This window comes from Dasypus novemcinctus, chromosome 2, assembly GCF_030445035.2.
Source record: "Dasypus novemcinctus isolate mDasNov1 chromosome 2, mDasNov1.1.hap2, whole genome shotgun sequence".
In the NCBI taxonomy this organism is placed as follows: domain Eukaryota; kingdom Metazoa; phylum Chordata; class Mammalia; order Cingulata; family Dasypodidae; genus Dasypus; species Dasypus novemcinctus.
In genome coordinates, this window is record NC_080674.1 from 139,010,571 (window position 1) to 139,031,186 (window position 20,616).

Below are 20,616 nucleotides of genomic sequence, written 5' to 3' on the forward strand. Positions count from 1 at the left end.
TCCTGCCTTTTCCTTTCAAGCTGCAGCACTCCCTTTAGAATTTCTTCTAAGTCCATTCTCTTGGTGATAAACTCTTTCGTTTCTTGTTTATCTGTGAAGAATTTAAATTCACCTTCATTTTGAAGGACAGTTTTTGCTGGATAAAGAGTTCTTGGCTGGCAGGTTTGTTTTTCTTTCAGTATCTTTATTATTTTTAAAGATTTATTATTTTTCTCCCTTCCCCCCCGCCCCCAGTTGTCTGCTGTGTTCATTCATTGTGTGTTCTTCTGTGTCAGCTTGTATTCTTGTCAGTGGCACTGGAAATCTGTGTCCCTTTTTGTTGCATCATCTTGCTGTATCAGCTCTCCATGTATGTGGTGTCACTCCTGGGCAGGCTGCACTTTTCTCGTGCAGGGTGGCTCTCCTTATGGGGCTCACTTCTTGTATGTGGGGCTCCCCTACACAGGGGCACCCCTGTGTGGCAGGACACTCCTTGTGTGCATCAGCACTGCGCGTGGGCCAGCTCACCACACGGACCAGGAAGCCCTGGGTTTGAACCCTGGACCTCCCATGTGGTAGGCAGATGCTCTATCAGTTGAGCCAAGTCTGCTTCCCTCAGTATCTTAAATATATTATACAACTGCCTTCTCACCTCCATGGTTTCTGATAAGAAATCAGCATTTAGTCTTATTGAACAAAACTTGTATGTGATAAATTGCTTTTCTCTTGCTGCTTTCAGATTAGTAGCTGGATTCTATTTGGATTCATTGCTACTTTCAGATTAGCTGCTGGATTCTATTTGGATTCATCCTGTTAGAAGTCTGATGGCTTTCTTGGATATAAATATCTATGGTTTTCATAGGCGTTGGGAATTTGGGGCCACTATTTCCTTATTATTCTTTCTGCCCCTTTTTTGTTCTCTTCTCCTTCTGGTTCACCCATAATGCATAAGTTTGTGCATTTCACAGTGTTATTTAATTCTCTTAGACACTGTTCAATTTTTTCCCATTCTTTTCTCTGTTCTCCTGTCTCTTCAAGTTCAGATGTTCTCTTTTTCAATTCACTTATTTGTTCTTCAGCCATTTCAAATCTGCTGATAAATGCTTCTAATATATTTTTAATCTCATCCATTATCTTTCATTACTGTAAGAAATTCCTCTTTATGTTCACCTAATATCTTCTAATATTCTTTATCTCTTTAGTCATATATTCCTGCAACTCCTTGATTGATTTAGGAGATTTGTGTGAAAATCAATGATTTGTTGTCTTAAATCCTGTGTCCTGTCAAGATTTTTAATTTGTTCCCTTGGGCCATATCTTCTCGTTCTTAGTATAGCTTGGAAATTTTTTGCTCATGTCTAGGCATCTGAATACGTTGGTGAATTTACTCTGATGGTCAATTTCTCTATCTTACTTAGTGCTTTTGTTTCATGGTTCTTCCTTGATTCTTGATATAGCTTATTCTAAATCTTTAAAATTGCCCTGCTTAAGTTATCAAAACAGGGTCAGGGGCCCACTAATGGGGTACTGAACAGATCTAAGAGAGTCTGGGGATAGGACATGAGAGGCTCCAAAAAGCTTTTTTTTCCTTTCACTTTCCCAGCCTGCCAGCAGATGGCACTCTTTGACAAACTTTTCCATGGAGGTGACTCGTTCAACATCCACTTGCTGGTGTTTCAGGGCCACTTGTCCCCACAATTAAAGCTTCTGTCCAAACCCTTCTGTCCAAACTCCCCAAAGACAAACCACACTCAGCCTCTGCTTCCATTTCTCAGGAAGGAAAATGTCCATTCCCCTCTCAGTTGGCCACCTTCTGACATGGGTTTTACCAAGACTCTTCGCCTCAAGGGTGAGGATGGGTGCCAGGCATCAAGGCAAGTAACTCATGGTTTTTGTTTTAGCCTCTTCATCTGTCTGTCCCTCTCCTTCCAGGACAATGTTTGCAGCACTCTCCTGGTCTGCAGATCCCCAAAGCAGCTCCTTTGGACAGCTTCTGTTCTCTTGCTTTTGTAAGAGAAGTGAGCCCTTCTGACCTACTCCAATGACATCTTCCCAGAAGTCTTCCTTTTCACTCTTATGGTATACCACCATAGCTTTTGCTTTTCCTGGAGTTAATACTGTTTTGTTTTGTTTTTTTCCTTATCTGTTCAGTTTTTTATTTTTTATCAAACTATTATCAAGCTATATAATCCCATTCTGTTTATTCCAGTCTCTGGTGTCCTTAAGTTCCATAATGGTTTGGTTTTTGTTGGTTTTTTTTTCCTAGCTACTGTGCTGGGCACATTGTGGCTCTTTTAATCCAGGAAATCTTATTCTTTAGCTTCAGAAAATGTCCTTGAATTATTTCCTTGATACTACTCATTCCTCTGTTTTCTTCATTATCTCTTTCTGGAACTATTAGTATTTAAACTTGGTCATCCTATATTGCTTCACTAACTTATTGTTCTCCCTATTTCTAACTTTTCTTTTTGCCACTTAAAAAAAACATAAACCTTTTTTTCCCCTTTCAATTTTTTTTCTGGGAAATTTCCTCAACCTTATTTTCTAACCTTTCTACTGAGTTTTCCATTCTGCTATTGCATTAATTGTTCTCTGAATATTCTTTTTTTATAACATCCTATTTCTATTTAATGGGTGTAATATACATTTTTCTTATCTCAATAAGCCTCTCTTTTCAATATCATCCTCTCATTAAATTGTTTCTATTTCTGCTTAGTGACTTTTCTTGCTTTGTTTTGATGTCTCTCTATATTTTTATGTTAGATGCTTTTCTAAGAACTCTGATACCCCGTGTCCTTAGATTTCTGCTAATGTTTAAGAATGGGGCTCTAAAAGGCTAAATAGAATCTCTCTGGCCTAGTCAGCTTATCTTTTAAACAAATTTTTTTACAGGTAGTTGGTATAGCCAAATTGTAAGCTTTTCTGGGATACTATAGTACAAACTTGCTTGTTTCTGAGTACTGTCGTTATTGAGTTGAGTATTCAACTTTCTCAGGTCTGCTCTGTCAGACCATGTGCTGTATAATGTTTTAAATTTTGTTTTCTTCTTTTCTATCATCCTTGTGCTTATGAGTTTATGTCTTTCCTTATGTGCTTTTCTTTATGTGCTTATGAGTTATGTCTTTCTTTAAAAAAGATTTCCTGAAAAAAAGATTTCCAGAAAGTAGTGGATGAAGGTATGTGTTCAATCTACCATCAACTAGAATTCTTAATTAAATGTATAGTACATGTAAATAACAGTTAATTTGTAGAGAGAATTCAAAGAGGAAGACAATCTATTTAAAATTCATTTGCTGAAAAAAAAGAGAAGTAAAGGAAATAAGACAAAGACATCAAGAAAACATATATGCTCATGTGAAAAACAGCTTAATAACTGGTTATGTATTACATGTAATTACTAATGACATCTCTTCATCCTTCCCTAATCTGAAGGGTTCACTCTCTAGTCCTGTGTGAGAGCGCATAAAGACAGTTCGTAGCAAGAAAGGGAAGAGGGCGGTGGTGAAGACAAGAAGTAGAACTCAAAAGGAACATTTATGTACTGGAGAATTTGTGGACAGTTTCTCCAGTGGAGGAATTTAAGGTTGAAATTATTTTCTCACCTAAATAACCTGATCCTCTGAAGAGTTCAGGTGATGGGAAGCTATTTAAACTCTCTTCAGTACTGCTGCATTCTGTATAAGAGTCCATGATTGAATAGCTCCGAAAAGAACTGGAAATATCATGCTGCAGACTTAGTCCTATAGAATAAAAAAACGAAAGAAAGCGTATAATGTTTCAATAGAAAACAAACTTGAAATCATAAGATTTGTAGAAATAAATGTGAAGTTGTATATAAGAATAAAATTACTTTCAGCTACAACTGAAAGGGCAAAATACTATAAGCCATTTTAATTTCAATCATAGAAAATAAATATATATATATTTTTGATTTATTATTTTTTTTATTTCTCTCCCCCCTTCCCCTAATTGTCTCCTCTCTGTGTCCATTCACTATGTGTTATGTGTTCTGTGACCACTTCTATCCTTATCAGCGGCACTGGGAATCTGTGTTTCTTTTTGTTGCGTCATCTTGTTGTGTCAGCTCTCCATGTGTGCAGCACAATTCTTGGGCAGGCTGCACTTTCTTTCGCACTGGGCGGCTCTCCTTACGGGGCGCACTTCTTGTGCGTGGGGCTCCCCTACACGGGGTACACAAGGAGTGGCATGGCACTCCTTGTGCACATCAGCACTGTGCATGGGACAGCTGTACACGGGTCAAGGAGGCCAGGGGTTTGAACCACGGACTTCCCGTGTGGTAGGTGGATGCCCTATCCATAAATACTTTCGATGTTGATAAAATACATTATAATCCTCTTCCACTGGATTACAAAATTTTGGTTTTATAACTTATACCTTCTCTATTTTGGTTATGATTCTTGGCTTAGAAATGCAAGTTTCAAATAAATATTTCTTATATAAGTAAATTGTAGGCTAACTAGCTTAGAAGGGGGAATGTTGATTCTAGTATTTCCATTTAAAAAAAGAGTAAACCTAAAAATAGACAAAAAGATCAAAGAAACTGAATAGAAAGCCTAGAAATAGACCCACACATATAGCAACTGAATTTTGACAAAGATACAAAGGCAATTCAGTAGAGAAAGGATAGTCTTTTTAACAAATTGTGCAGGAACAACTGGATAGTCAAATCTAAAAAAAATTAAATCAAAATAACTTCTACTCATACCTTGCAGCATATACAAAAATTAATTGTAAATGGATCACAGACCTAAATGTATATCCTAAAACTATAAACCTTTTAGAAGGAAACACAGGAGAAAATTTTTGTGATGCTGGGTTAAGCAAAGATTTCTTTGCTATGACACTAAAAGTATGATTCATAAAAGAATAACAATGATATGTTGAATATTATAACTAAAATTTTTTCTTCAAAAGTGACTGTTAAGTGAATAAAAAGACAAGCCACAGACTTGGGGAAAACATTTACAAATCACATATCTGATAAAGAACTGGAATCTAGAATACTTAAAGAACTCTCAAAACTCAATAAGAAAACTAATATCTCAATAAGAAAATGGGCAAAATACTTGAACTGACAGGAAGTTCCCAGGCAGAGGCCCTAAAGTCATCCCTGTAAGACTGGATTAGAATAAAGAACTTCCCAATAAATAACAGAGATAGAATATAGTACCAAAAGTTAAGGAGAACCAGAAGTTAGTAATTAAAGGAAGAAAGAAAAAAAAGAAAAGAAAATTTCTACTATAGTTAGCCAGTATTTACTAAACACTACCAGCATGACAATATGGAGATCACCTTTGCTAGAAACTGGTTGTGGGGATTGGTGACGGATTGAAGAATCACTAGGCTCTGGAAACCTATTATCCCCTAGCCTGGATGTGACTAGTACCCATCTCTGCTCTTCCAGTACCTACCTGAGATAACTAGTTCTTTGTCCTTCCTCCTTTGATCTCACCACTCCAATGCTCTTGTTAAAGCTGACAATTGTTTCCTAACTGGCCACCTTCTCCAATAACCACTGTAACACCTAAATTGTCTGCCATCCTTCTGTACCTCCTCAGTTGTCAAAGGGAGATTGTATCTCTGAGCATCCTTTGCTTCCTCTGCTTCAACTGCCCTAAAGTGTAGTGTCCTTGTCCTTGCTACCTTTTACTCTTCTACTCTGTCTCTATCCTTCCCTTCCACATAGTGTCTTACCTGTCATGCCTCCCATCTCTCAAAATTCCATGACTACCTCTCACAGCAGAGCTATCCCTTCCACCAAACCCCAGAACTCAAACCAGGCTCAGAGATAAGAGAAAATACCATTCATTTGGGTAGTTCGGTAGAAAAAAGAAAAAAGTACATGTTCATGGCTGTAGCAGGGCAAGGTTCTTCCCACCTAGTGTCACAAGTTAGAAATTAAACATTTTTATTTATCAATTTATACACTTTAAAAAAGGCAAATAGTTCCACAGGCTCACAACAAAAATCGCAATCTCATATCCATAACTTCCCACAACCAAAAAAATTCCCTACTTTCCAGAGGCAACTGCTTTCAACTCTATTAACTTTTTATTGATATTCACTTTTTTATTTCTAACTTCAATGTATTTAACATTTCTATTATCATGACTGTTCTAATATATTCAGAGCTGAGCCATTTACACCACTATATTCAACTACTTTTTTTGGTACAAGTTTTTGTTTTTTTTTAGAGTAACTGATTACCTAATGTTTAAATTAATTTTCTATACCTACCACTATTCCATCCCAATTCCTTACAGAAGTATAAATTTCTTCCCCATACATTTAAAAATACCAGGTTATCTACCAGTTTCTTCCTTCTTTCTTTTCCTTTTTTATAAAGGAAATTTTTCTATTGGAGAACATATCTACTTGCTCAAATTTGGATTGGCTGTTCTTTAGAAAGACTGCACAAGTGTTGTCTTGGGATTTTCCCTTACCATTACCGTAAGAAATTCTTTCACATATTTCCTGAATTAAAGTCTTTGATTCCTGGATCCCATGATTTCTTCTTAATTGATTTATTCCCCAGTTTTGTTGAAGTACCTCCTCCATTTCCTGAGAGAAGGCACATGGAAGACCTGTTTAAAAATTTTTATACTACTTTCACACTTCGATGAGTTTGGCTGGGCACAGAATTCTAGCTTAGTGTATTAAAGAGTCTGACTCCATTTTTTGATGTTTGACAGCTTTTAAGCTTCACTCCTTCCTCTTCCCCTCTGCTCTACATCAGGGCAAGCTGATAATAAAGTCCAGGTGCTCCCTCTTTTGACCCTGGAAATGAATTCCTACACACAGGAACTCTCACCCCAGCACCAAACCCTTGCCACCATAAAAACCCAAGCCAGTCTCATTTCCCTGATCTCGTCAAGCCATTTTTTAACCTGTTTGGGAGCCTCCACTGTCTCCAAAACCACATTACATAAGTAATACACCTTATTTCCAAAAATAAGGTCATATTCTGAAGTTCCAGGTGGACTTAAGATGCTAACACAGCATCCATAACGTAATGTTTTAAAAAATGATTTTATTGTCTTTCCCTCAAACCACATCTTCTTTAGTGAATGGAACCACTTTGTATCCAGTTATGCAAGCCATAAACAGGAGTCATTCCCAACACCTCCATTTCTTTCACTCCTCAGGTGCCAAATCCTGTCAATTTCACACCCTTAGAAAGCCATCAGTTCACTTCTTTCCAATTCCTATGTCCCCACCCTTGTACAAACTGCCATTATTTTCCCCTGAACTACAGCAATAACCTCTAATTGGTCTACTTGCATCCAGTCTTGCTCCTTTCCAGTCTTTTTTCCCCAAACTGCAGCCAAAGTAATCATATCATTTCCTATTTAAGACTTCAATGGCTTCCCGTTGCTACAAGGATAAAGACCAACATCTTTGACATGTCATACAAGGCTATGCAAGGCCTCTAACTGGCTGTCCAACCTTGTCCTATAATCATATATACTACTCTTCTCTGTATTCCAGCCACACTAAGCTTCCTACAATTCACTGTATACATATGGCTCAACCCCACTTTAGGGTCTTTGCATGTGCTGCTTGCTCCCTCTGCCAAGACTGCTCTTTACTTATCTCTTTGCATAGCTAATTTCTACCCTTCTTCAGATCTCAATTCAATTTCTATTCCCTCAGGGAAGCCTGCTCTAATCTCTCCAACCAAACACTCAAGTCATCAAAGATCTCTCTTGTAGCACTTATCACAAATGTGTTTTCACGTTCATTTGTGTGCGCTTGAAGACCCTGAAGATGAGATTCAGAGCACACACAGGCATAAGGATGCAGAAGGGGAAGGACACCCATTTCACTGAGATGGGAAGATGGAGCAGAGGTGCAAGTTGATATTTAGGGGGAGGAAGGATAGTAAGCTGAAGAAATTCATATCTGACAATCTTACCTGACACTAGTTCATTATCTGATGAACTACTGTCAACCTGGAGGTTATCAGTCACTGATTCCTATGTATAATAAAAATTAAAAATAGCACCAATTATAAGATTAGTTATTTTTATATTACAACATTATATCACATTGATTTGGGTATTTTAAAAATGAAAAAGTAACATCATCTTTGTATATCAGTTTCATATATATAATAAATTCCTTCAATTTATTGATCACCGATGTAATCTGAAAAATATATTTAATATTTAAAAAGCTAAATATTAAAATATAATACTGTGCACATGTTTGGAGTGAACAATCTATTACTGTGAAATAAACAAAAAAAGATAAAGATGAATATTTTTCTTACCACTTAGGAAAAAAGGCCTTTTCTCCAAATATCAAAACAAAACAAATAAATCAAAAGAAAGTATATCTAGATAAGTAAAAAATACCAGAAATAAAATTAAAGGCAAACGAATAGGGAAATATGCGATATGTGTGTGAAAATATTACTGTTGTCAATATATAAAGAATAAACATTTCACACACACAAAGAAAAAATACAAAATACAAATGGCTAATAACATGAAGAAAAAGTATCAACTTCACTAATATTCAAAGAAATGAAAAAATTAAAACATGCTACTTTTCACCCAAAGATATTTTTCTTAAGTTTCAAATGAGATGGTGCTGATTTGCCAAAATGAATCAAAAACCTTAAACATGATCCAACTTCTTGACCCACTGCAAAGTATTTGTCCTACGGTAACAATTTGAGGTATACATACAAACTTCTGTAGAATGATGACGGCTGTTATTTACAGTGGCAAAGCCTTGAAAACAATCTCAATACCCCAACCAAAGGAAACGGTTATACATATTACAGTATTTCTACAAGACAAAACACTATGCAGACACTAAAAGCATGCTTTTGTAAACTGTTAGGGAAGAAACTGAAAATATAATACAATAATTCGTAAAATAAATAAAGCACAGGAAAAAAGAATGGCTGCTTTCGGAAGAAACTGTTTTGTACATTTTTTTTATAGCTTGATTATCTATAAGGAACAGTTAACATGTTATCAATCAGGGGTTAAAAAGCCTTTTTTAAAAACCTTGTGAGGGCTCAGTGGTTAAGCGCTGCTTTGCCTGTACAGGGTCCCCGGGTTCACACATCCCCACACACCCCTTACCACCAAAAAAAAAAAAAAAAAGCCTTGAGTTGAAATTATCCTCTTTCCAAAAAATGTTACAATGGAATATATAAGCCAAAAATCTGGAACTTGACTATCAAGTAATGTCTAATGTCAGATAAGCCACAATGGATTTTAAAAACATACATACACTCGATGGAGATATCTTCTCATCCTCGATCTCTTTACCAGTGCTGTCTTCTTGCAGGCTTTTCTCTTCTGTAACTCTTAACTGAGTGCTAACAAACAAATAATTAGTTTGCATGGTCCGGACTTGGCTCTCTATACCTCTATTCATGCTGTTCAGAATCTAAAAGTCTTTCTGAGGACAGTCTTAAGAAATAATCAGATTGGATGAATTAATTGCACCAATACCCAAATGATGGTAGAAATACTGCCCCAGAGTTTGTTTGTTTTTAGGTAACAGACAAGAGTTCCTTTTTTTTTTTTTCTTTTTAATAAAACTCTCTGAGGTCAAGTTTCTGGGTCTATCTATATTCTAAGAAGAGTGGTGTTCTATGATTTTCTTCAATGACTCTTAGAACTAGATGATAGTGACAGAAAAGGAGGATTATTTCTGAGGAACCCAGAGGTCTGGGGCTGTTACTCTAAGCAACGCACCTGAGCGGTCCAGAGCCGCCCCCTCCCGGCCAGCTCCTCTCGGTTCCCTCTGAGATCTTCAGCAAACCAGGCGCTTTGCGTTTCTCCTTCAGGCCTGAGAGATATTCGGCACGTTTCAGGGCGGCTGGCGGGGAGACCCACTGCCGGCCACTGGGGCCCCCGCGGGCGGAGGCCGCGTCCACCGCCCCCGCTTCGCTCCCCCGCCCCGTGTCCCGCCCGGCAGTCCCGCCCCGCGGGGCTTACGGTGGGCAGCAAGCCTCTGACCCGGGCCTGCTAAGGCCTGTCCCTTCGTGGGGGTTGCTAGGTCCGGCGTCGGAGTCAAGTTGAGCCTTTGGTCGGCCGGCTTCTTGCGAGTATAGACCCGTAGAGGCCACATTGCCACCCACCCCACCCTCAGGCCTCGGGGGCCTCTGGGCCCTCGGCGGCCCCTCTCTCTGACTTTATAAGGAACGGATCCACAGTAGAAGGGAGTCAGCAGCTGGGCGCGGCGGAAGAGCCTAAGAGGAGCAAATTAATACAAAGGAGAAGGCCTTGGCGCCACACCTGGCGCTGAGGCTGTCGCCCCCTGCCCTCACTCCCGCTTTTTTATGCAGAAAAGGTTGCGCGGGTGCTTCTGGGAAGAGCGAGGTGAGAGCCAGCGGCCCGACCCTCCAGAGGCGGCGGCACTTGGCTGAGGGCCGGCGAGGCACCTGGAAGCGTCATGCAGGCTCTTTCACCTTGGGCTGAAGGGTGACTTATTGGGGAAAAAAAAGCCTTTTCCTCTCCCAGGAGGTCACCTTTGCATCTGATTTCCTCGTTAGTCTGAGGAAACCTGCTACTACTGGTAACTCGGCCACTCTCCTTATTAGTATTGTATGTAGTAAGGCCATAGCAGTGGAGTTTTAGGTGACTGGAGTACAGGGTTCTTCCTGACTCAGTTCAAAAAGGTAAAAACGAAATCAAGCCTTAGAAGATCCAGAGCTCTAGGAGGCTTCTTCAGAACTGTGCCCCTTAGCCTCTGACTAGGAGCCACCTCCTGGACATCTGGACATGTAATCAAGGTGGAGAATTCCACCGGGTCTCTTCTCCTAGTGCACTAGTGTGCACCTCTTCTGCTTTGCCTTGTTGGAAGGATATAGGAATGACTTCCATTTCTCTGCATATAACCAGGTTGAATCATGTGGCTGCATCTGTTAGGTGTATTATGCACATGACAAATAACCATCTTCTTATTTTCAAAAAATGGCAACATTTGACAAAATGGAAAAAGTTTTTAGGATTGAAATTACAAAAGCTCAAGGACTTTTCTGTGATACCCAATGTGGCAGTTAGATATTATTTATGAATTCCAAAAAGAGATATTGATTATGCTTGTAAACTGGTCTGTTTCTCTGGGCATGATAGCCTTTAACTATATTAGAGTCTGCTGAGATGCATTTGATTAAATTGTAATCAAGATTAGGACTTTGACTGACCATGTAATTAGGGCATATAGGGTTGAGTCCCTGCCCCCTTGGTGGGCCAATGAAAGAAACTCTTACATGGAAGTAGATATATAGGAGAAGAAAATAAACAGAAAAGACACAGCAGAGGAGAGAACTTGGTTTTGATGCTGGAGCCCAGGGGGCAGAAGAGCCATTTGCCTGAATGTTTGCAGCTGAAAAGACCAGAGTCCTGAGCAGCTGAGCCCAGAAAGAAACGAGCCCTGGCAAGAGAGAGGAGCCCTATGGCGGCCTACAGCTGGGATCAGATGAGGCTGGACCCACAGAGCCCTAAGGGAGAAACGGAAGGCTGAACTCTCACAGACATTGCCCACCATCTTGCTTCAACAGATGGCAACAGACTTTGGGTGAGAAAATACCTCTTGTGGTACTGTGAGGTGAACCCTTTAGGGCCTTTTAACTGTAAGCTTTTATCTCAAATAAATACCCTTTATAAAAACCAATAGATTTCTGGTGCTTTGCATCAATACCCCCTTGGCTAATACACCCAATATTGAGTGGGTGAATTAAAGTACACATGTATCCACAATATTTTCATAATAAAATTACTCTGATATTTTTATTTAAAATCTTCTTGTATAAAAAGTCATTTATTAGTTTAATTTATAGTTAACCATTAAAACCTAACTTTGTAAAGAACAGAGGGGAGGCATTCTTAACTGGTTAGATATGGGGCTTTCAGGGTCACAGTATCAATATTTAATGAGCACCTAACTCTGTGTTAGGAACTGTGGTAGGTCTTGGGGATATAGATATGAATCAAGAATGATCTCACAGGCTTGCTGCAGCATAAAGCAATTAACATACTTCAATATCCTTTCTTTACTCACATCCATAATATGCTGACAGACAGTCTCTAGTTTACAAGCTAGGTCTCCAGGTTCCTCTCCCTTTGGGGACTGTTGTGAAAAAAGTTGGAGTCCTTAGATGGTCTAGGCCCTGGGATTCCCTAGGCCCAGAAGCACTGAAAAATGAAAACAGTTTAAACCAGAACAGAACTGCCCATTGTTGGCCCTATTCCCTAGAACTCTGTCTCACTATACTAAATTACATTTGCTGAGGTGGCATCAAGTGAAGGTTTATGAGAGTTAATGCATAGTGTTTCAAAACTGGTATAACCTTTGGTATGATTTCTAGAACTAGAAGGGTCATCAGAGATGATCTAGTTATTCCCTCATTTTGCAGCTGGAGGAAACCGTAGCCTAGGGAAGTGAAGTGGTTGCTCATTATCTCAAGGAATGACAGATGGTTGACAAAGTTAGCACGGTTCTCCCAGCATTTGGCTAGTGTGTCTGTCAGGCTCCCCATCCTCCTGGCACATGACTGGGAAAGGGCCACATGGAACAAAGGAGCTTGAAGTCCTTGGTAACCAGGGGAGGGGAAGGGACTAGAGACAAACTTGGTCTGTTTAACACTTCACCTAGCCAACCTATAAAAGGTGAAGGAAATGTTTCCTATAAAAGGGTGAACTGAGCATAGGCATCTTGCCTCAGTCATTTGTCTTCCCCTACCCCATCCCCAAATACATAAACACTAGTGCAAGCGTTTATAGTCATGAGTGTTAAATTGAATTTCTTCTGCTTCTCCATTGTACTGCTCCCATGCCTAGGCCTAAAACCCTGCTATCAGTGTTTCAGTTTAGTCACATAATGGGTGTGACTAGATTTGAAAATGTTATGGAGGTACTAACTTCCATGGGAAAACAAATCCCAAATTTCAAAGAGATTTCTGATGAAAGCTTTTTGGAAAACAGTCAGTTTGGGATTCCCTGAAGCCTAAAGGAAAACTTCTGAATAGTGTTTTTCTATGGCATTACATCGTGAGCAGCTTTGTCTGTGGTGTGATTTATGGACTTTGGGAGTCCAACTGAAAACCAGTTTATTTTTGCTTAATTGGCAAGAATGGAATAAATCACAATACATGAAATATGCCTTCAGACATTGCGGCCTTAATGCTATGCAACGTTTGAAAAGGGGACAAAGAGATTTTCTTTCAATAGACATTTCTCTGGCATCCACTAAGAATAGGCCAGGCCTTCTGCATAAGAAGCAAGCAGTTGACACTCTGAGTGGGGATGGGGCAGAGGGACAATCAACCATGTGGGCAGCTTCTCAGAGAAAAGGATGCTTGAGTTATGAGAGATGAATGGCAGGAGTTAAAGAAGAGGAATAAAAGGAAAGGGCATTCTGGGAAAAGGGGACTGTATGGAGGCACAGAAAAACATGATGCTTCTAGGGCACTACGTGAGGTAATTGGTATGATTGGACCCAAGACTCCATGGGGGAAGGGCAGAAGAGATGGGTAGATTCCTTTACAGTTTGTGTGCTGTATCAGGGACTCTGAACTTTATCCTGGGAACTATGGGAAGTCATCAAAGGCACGTTAAACAGGAAAGTGACATGACCACATTTTCTTTTTAGAAAGCTTACCCTGCCTGAGATACGGTGAAATTTGAGGAAGCCAAGCTGGAAACAAGAGGACTAGTTAAGAGAACATTGTAATATTCCAAACAGTACATGAGGGTGGCCCAAAATACACTAATAGCTGTGAGTATGGAGAGGATTGGCAGTAGCAAATATGTGACCAAGGCAGAATCCACAAAACTTAGAAATGGCAGAATGCACCATTTTAAGAAATTGTACCCACTAACCTATACATGAGTAAAAAATATTATGAAAATACTATTGAAGGGCCATTGTGATGGAAAATTTAAATACAGTTCATTGTTCTCTCAAAAGTATAAAAAATGATTTAAAGTTAAGATACATTTGGTGATAGCAAGAATTTGAGCAAGAAGCCCAGGCAAAGGAGAGTCTCTCTGGATGCCCCATGAGTCTTTGGAGTCTGGGGAATCCTTGTAGAGGAAGTAAAAATAATACTATTAGGGATATAACAACACTATATTTGCCATAAGCACTAATTATGATTGATGATTGCCTAATATAATAACATCAGGGACTCATGTATATAAATATATAAAATACTAATTATAAGAAACTTTGAGAAATGAAAAATCTTTATTTTTTTACAAAATTTTCATAAATGCATTATATATTTGATATGCATGCTATTATAACAAAGCCAATCGCTTCTTGGCCTTTTGATTAAGATCAAGTGTATATAACAAAGCAACTGAAAATATAATTACCGTTAGGATACTTTTATGCATATTTGAAAAGTAATATTTTAATCCCCTCATTTTAAAAAAATGTAAAGTAGAATAAGCAACTCTTCAAAAAAATACCCACTTTCCCCCATGCAATTATTGCAGTAACTTAACAAGGAAAATTAAAATAACCAATCAAATGAACATTTAAGAACTGTTGTCACCTCATGAAAATATTTTCCGGTTGGGACTAAGTTTAGAAAGGTTTGTATTCCAGATATTTATCTATTGCCTCTGTGTTATAATCAATAATGTGTTCTGACTTAAGAGTTTCTCATTTGGGGTTCAGTCCTCATTTGAATGTTAATCCCTTTCTTACTGCAGGTAATTGTAATTATAGATTCAGAGAAAGGACTATGCAGTGTACTTGAAAGAAAAGTCAGACTATCAGGTTCCCTTTTGTGGGTATGTAAATGTTTCCTTAAAATAAACAGGCAAGAAATACAGCCAACTTAGCCTAACATATAGTTTTTCAATTTTATATGATTATTCATTCTTTCGTTCCTGAGAGATAAAGCAAATTTGTAAATCTGTTTCATGCAAAAATATTTTCTCATTATTTACATTCGTTTTATAGTATTTTATGTTCTAAATAACTATATCACATTTGTGCTTTATACATTTGGAAAATAAAGAATGGTTCATTTTCTTTACTGCAGAAATAAAAAAGATTATTAGTTTGATAGGTAAGCAAATAAAATTAAGCACTGATTTCAAGTTGCAAAGTATTACCTGATTGTAAAAATCACAATGGAAAGTTGTATTTTTTTCTTATGCTTGCAGGTTTACCAAAATTTAGAATGAAAGGGTGAATTTCTCAAGTGAGGGAGACATGGTATGTTTACTCCTTGGCTTCTAATTTTGTGTGTTCCTAGTACATGAAGTTAGCCTATGTCTGGTCAGAGTTTCCTTTCTCATCTGGAGGGGAAATCATAGTATAGTACAAAGACATCTTTTCTGGCAAAAGAAAAAAATGGTGTATTTTATAAAATATACAGGATTAGTTCACAAATTGTGAGAATTTCTAACACTTTTGAATGAGAAACAGGTAAAAAAAAACGTTTTATGAATATGGAACTGATTCTCTGTTATACCTCTAGAGACATAAATCAGATCTAATACGCACTCTCAATGTGAATGTCTTAAGTACATCGCCTATTTCTATAATGGTTAAAGAGAAATACAAGTATTTTTTTTTCCCAAAATAAAGTTGGGAAATCTGAAGCAAGGAAGACTTTCCTATTAATACATATTGTCTCATTTCTCCTTTATTAATAAAGTGGAATTAAACAAAGGAATAGATAAATGTGCATGCAATATGTGTACAGTCCACTGCTTACTTTTCTCAGCACCTCTACAGTAATGGACTTTTAGCCTGCGTGTGATTTTCACACAGACCAGGAAGGATGATAGAAACATATGGTCTTTTAAATGAGAAAAAGAAGAAATCTTAAGTTATCCATAACTGGTAAGATCTAACTACGATAAGGTATAAATACAATCAAAATAAATTTTAAATTATTTGTTTATATAACATTGCCCCAAATCCTTTGGAAACAAAGCCAACTCTGAAATTTTACTCAAGTTGAAGGACAATGGCAAACAGTTCTTTTTCTTTGAAATGTGAAGTTACTTGCCTGTAAAAATGGCATCTATCCAATTCAGGTAATGACATACTTTTAATTAGTCATATATATATATTAGGTATTTAAAATTCAATGCTATATAAATATGGCCTCCAACATTTTTAGTATTGTTTATTCAGAAATGCCTTTAGAAAATTAATGTGCATATAACTAGTTGATTTGCTAAATGTCAAATTTGTAAATTTAAGCAGTGGGTCTTCAGAAAGAATACATTGAAGAAATATGTAAAAGACTAGATAAATACATCAAATGAAGCCATGGTCCACTTATGACAAGACTGAAATATAAGTGTACAAACATGCGGCTATGCAGTTTTTAATTGACAGCATTTATTTACAGTTTGGATTTCCTTCAGGGGAAAGGAACTTCTGACTGTCAACACTGCCCCCTCCTCTGTTTTCAGAGTCGTGTTTCTACAGAAAAAGGACCCTCTCCTAGGGGCTGCACCTTCCTGAGGTGCTGTCTGTAGCTTGGAATGGAATTGCAGTCCATGGCATCTGGGCTTTAATTATATGAAATTGTTGCCATCCAAGTTTCAGGGCCTATCTAAACACATAATGCAGGAAAGAAGGTTTTTTTGTGATTAATTTAGAAGCCTTTAAATTTTAGGAATGGGAATCTGTTCTCAGGATATATTTCTATATGATGGATTTACACAGTTTTCTAGGGGCATTTTGAAGTGGCTCTTCAGAAGTATGTTGTTAAAAAAAAGATTTTACTTGGAAATGACACTTCCACACCCACATCCTGCCTTGAGAGCCTTACTGAAAGAAGGTGAGGTTGTTCAGAATTATAGCCATACTGGGTTTCCCAGCCCTGACATGGACTACTGAGAATGGAAGACTGGAAGACCCCAGCATGGAATACAGGTACATTCATTGCTGCCCACCCTGACAAATAACCCTGGGATTCTTCTTCCTACAAGCGATAATTCATTGTAGTCAGCAAAACATCTTTCAGAATTCATTATGGTAAGAAGTCCATGGATATTCATATACTGAACTTGAAGTAGTTTTACATTCCTTTTTTTTTTTTTCAGGTAGTTCCTGAATATTTATTTTAATGCGCTTACATGAGAAATTGTATTAAAGATCTTTGTAAATTGTTATATAAATATAACCTTTGTTTTATAAATATCTGAATTTGCATTTTCCAAGAATAAAAGTGAAAATTAGAGACAGAATTTTTCACATCAATAAGGACTGTCGTGTTTAAAGAATCTGAAGTTATGTAGAATGTGAGCTATCATCTTCTGTTTGAGCATGATTCTGTACACCTAGTTTTAATTTTTTAAGTCTAATACAATTGTGATTTTGATAATCAGTTATTGAATGAGGTAGTCCACAATGCCTTTGCTGTGTCTGGTTACTATTCCACAAATAATTAACTACAATATATCAGTTATGTTTTTCCTTTATGTTTAATAGGAGTTGTGTGAACATTGAGAATATATTACTTTTAGTGGTACACGGTTCTTGAGAAAATGTCTTGATTTTTACATTGCCATTTGTGATATTTTTAGCAGTTTGCTATGATATTTTAATAAAAATAAAGTGTCCTCGGTGATGATAGAGAAAATATTGTTAAAGACCTCGTGGAACAGGAAAAGGCTCAGTCATAAGGTAGGGGTTCATTCATTTTCTCGACTGTGTCATTCTGACTCATTACTTTTCAAGAATAACTATAATATTGCTATATAGTCCATTATACTGGGAAGAACTTTTCTTGAACTTCACATGGAGATTGAGTAAAGCTCTTCTATTTGTTTTTTGAAGTACTCTCTCAACTCGGGTCTCTTCGCCTTTAGTGTTGGTGTCAGCAAGCCATTTTGAACTGAGAACATATCAGAGTGGATGTAAATGGCTTTAACCTAAAAACCAAATACAGAATACATCTTTAACAGGAATAGAACATAGCATTTACAGCATACATGATAGAAGTAAACAGGCATATGGAAATAGATAAATCAACAAAATCTGATTTATTAAAAATTGAAATTGTTAGTAATCGAACATTTCAGCCCATTTGGCACATCTGAAAGCTACCTTTTTTCCCTTCCTATTCTTTCATTTAGTCAGCAACAGATATGAATTGGTTGGTCACTCCATGGCAGGCACTGAGGTTAAGAAGATGAATGGAGAATGTCCTTCCTGCCCTCAGGGAGTGCACATTGTTATTTGGTAGAGAGATAGAGACACCCTGGGAAATTATGGGGCAATATGGTATGTCCAGGGCAAAGGACACCTAACTCAGTTATAGTAGGGGAGAGAAAGGAGCAGTCAGGGAAGAATTCCCAAACAAGTGAATATTACAGAATGTGTAAAAGTTAACCAGGGAAGGGGGAGAGGTGAGTGGAGAAGAGCATTTCTAGGCAGAACTAATCCCAAGAACAAAGCTATAAGGGTGAGAAATGACAGTCATGTGAAAAAGGAAATCCAAGGGGTTCTTGTTATGGTTATGGTAGTATAAAGAAGGAGGTTAAGAGGATGAGAAATGGGAAATGGACTTTAGCCCAGTGGTTAGGGCGTCGGTCTACCACATGGGAGGTCCGCGGTTCAAGCCCCGGGGCCTCCTTGACCCGTGTGGAGCTGGCCCATGCGCGCAAGGAGTGCCATGCCACGCAGGGGTGTCCCCCGCGTAGGGGAGCAGTGCACCCATAAGGAGAGCCGCCCAGCGCGAAGGAGGGAGCAGCCTGCCGAGGAATGGTGCCGCCCACACTTCCTGTGCCGCTGATGACAGCAGAAGCGGACAAAGAAACAAGACGCAGCAAAAAAAGACACAGAAAAAACAGACAACCGGGGGAGGGGAGGGGAATTAAATAAATAAAAATAAATCTTGAAAAAAAAAAAAAGAGGATGAGAAATAAATGCTAAAATGGCAGATGGGTCAGTTCATGCAGGAGCTCCAACTTTATTCTGAAGACAACAAGGAGGTGCTGAAGGTTTTATACAGGAGAATGACATGGCTGAATTATGTGTTTTAGAAAGACCTCTCCAGTGGGAATGTAAAGATAGTTTTTGAGAAAGGCAAGACTGGATTCAGGGAAACCAGAAGGAACTGGCCAATCCATGGAAGAGAAGACAAGGGCTTACGCTAGGGCAGTGGTAGAGATGGAGAAAAGTAAGCAGTTCTAAGGATGATTCAGAGATAAATTGGCAAGATGTAGCATAAGAAGGAAGCAGCCTTGAGGACTCTCAGGTTTCTGGCTTGGATTGCTGCATGATGGTGATGCCATTCATAGGAGGAATATAAAGTCTGGGGGACATGACAAATCCAAGTTTAAAAAATTTCTGACATGGAATTCCATCATATCTATGGGGGTAGGTGGGACATAGAGTGATCAGATTTAGTGTTCATGTCACCTATATCCTTGAGGCAAATGACAAGCCTCCTCATGCAAAGGTTCTTTACGAGACTGAATGGGTGCCAGCAAGGATAGATGGAGTAATCTAGAAAGACTTGGGCATGCCTCCCCCATGTGAAGCTCCAGATGAAAGAGTCATATTTAATTCTATGAGAACTTTATGATCTGGGTTTAGGATGAATCCCAGTGTGAAACTATCTCCAAGAAATTGTATCCTGACTGACAGTTGGGACTAAATTACCTGATTGTGTCAAGAGAACCAGGGGTTCTTAACCTTTTTTTGCTCCACAGACCTCTTTGCCATCAGGTGAAAACCATGGACCCCTTACTAAGTCCACACTATACTGTGTATTATTTAATAAATATATCACACACACACCAACACGTTCCCACAAGAATAATGTTTTTTGAATATCAACTCCAGCTTACAGACCCCTTAAGACTGTGGACTATACCCATAATCACCAAATCACCAAATAGGGAACATGGTTATGAATTGCTGTAATACGTACTTTTTTGTTAATTTTAATTATATGTTAAATACAAATATGCATTAATTTGTTGTTTTGTGTAACTGATATTTATTGAGCAACTACTATGGTCCAGGATTGTGTTAGGCACCAGGGATGGATACAAAGAACAAGGCACATTCCTTGCCTGCATGGAGCTTACAATGTAGTGGAAGATATAATACTACTATCATGGGGACAAGAACAGAGAAGGCCACCCGTGGCAGGTAGAGTCGATTGCTTTTCCATACCCACTCCCCACTTCTTCCTGCTAACAGAACACTAACTTGTTTTGGGGCCAAATGGTCTATGTCAACTATAAGAGTCCTATCCTGCTTTCCCAGGCTCCCCTGATGCAAGGATGTGGTCATAAGATTCATTTCTGACCAATGTAAAAGGAAGTTTTTGCTTTCCTGATAAATGGTTCAGACATGACTATCTCCATCAACTTCTTCTTCTTCTTCCTTATTTTAATGTGGACAATGCCCAAAGCTGTAGCAACTATCTTGTGACTGTGTGAGTGACATAAGCCAACATGCTAAGAATGAAGAATGGAAAGATAGGCAGAGCCTCAGTCTTTGGAAGCCTGTAACCTGTCTTGGACTGCCTACTTTCCAACTTCTTACATGAGAAAAAACCTGACTATGAGTCAGGTTTTCTGTTAGAGCTGAATGCGTTCTGATGATGTACCACCTAACCAAGGCTTGGAGTATGAGGGCAGGACTCATTCA

General features: G+C 38.4%; 2 protein-coding genes across 13 annotated transcripts in view; both read right to left on the reverse strand.

The window, feature by feature from the left end:
• The window catches only part of MEIKIN (meiotic kinetochore factor), a 175,149-nt gene extending 165,054 nt beyond the window's left edge, over positions 1-10,095 (reverse strand). Inside the window, exons 1-5 of the mRNA XM_058278131.1 lie at positions 9,984-10,095; positions 9,720-9,813; positions 9,250-9,337; positions 7,916-7,976; positions 3,582-3,719 (exon numbers count right to left, since the gene is read on the reverse strand). Coding sequence (XP_058134114.1) covers positions 3,582-3,719; positions 7,916-7,976; positions 9,250-9,337; positions 9,720-9,813; positions 9,984-10,095 — 493 coding nt within the window. The remainder of the gene's footprint in view (positions 1-3,581; positions 3,720-7,915; positions 7,977-9,249; positions 9,338-9,719; positions 9,814-9,983) is intronic.
• Positions 10,096-14,198: 4,103 nt separating this feature from the next.
• ACSL6 (acyl-CoA synthetase long chain family member 6) overlaps positions 14,199-20,616 on the reverse strand; it is a 69,138-nt gene continuing 62,720 nt past the window's right edge. For all 12 annotated transcript variants that reach the window (XM_004462183.5, XM_071209846.1, XM_071209845.1 and 9 more), the window contains one exon: positions 14,199-17,882. In XM_004462183.5, coding sequence (XP_004462240.2) covers positions 17,745-17,882 — 138 coding nt within the window. In that variant the 3' untranslated portion in view covers positions 14,199-17,744. The remainder of the gene's footprint in view (positions 17,883-20,616) is intronic.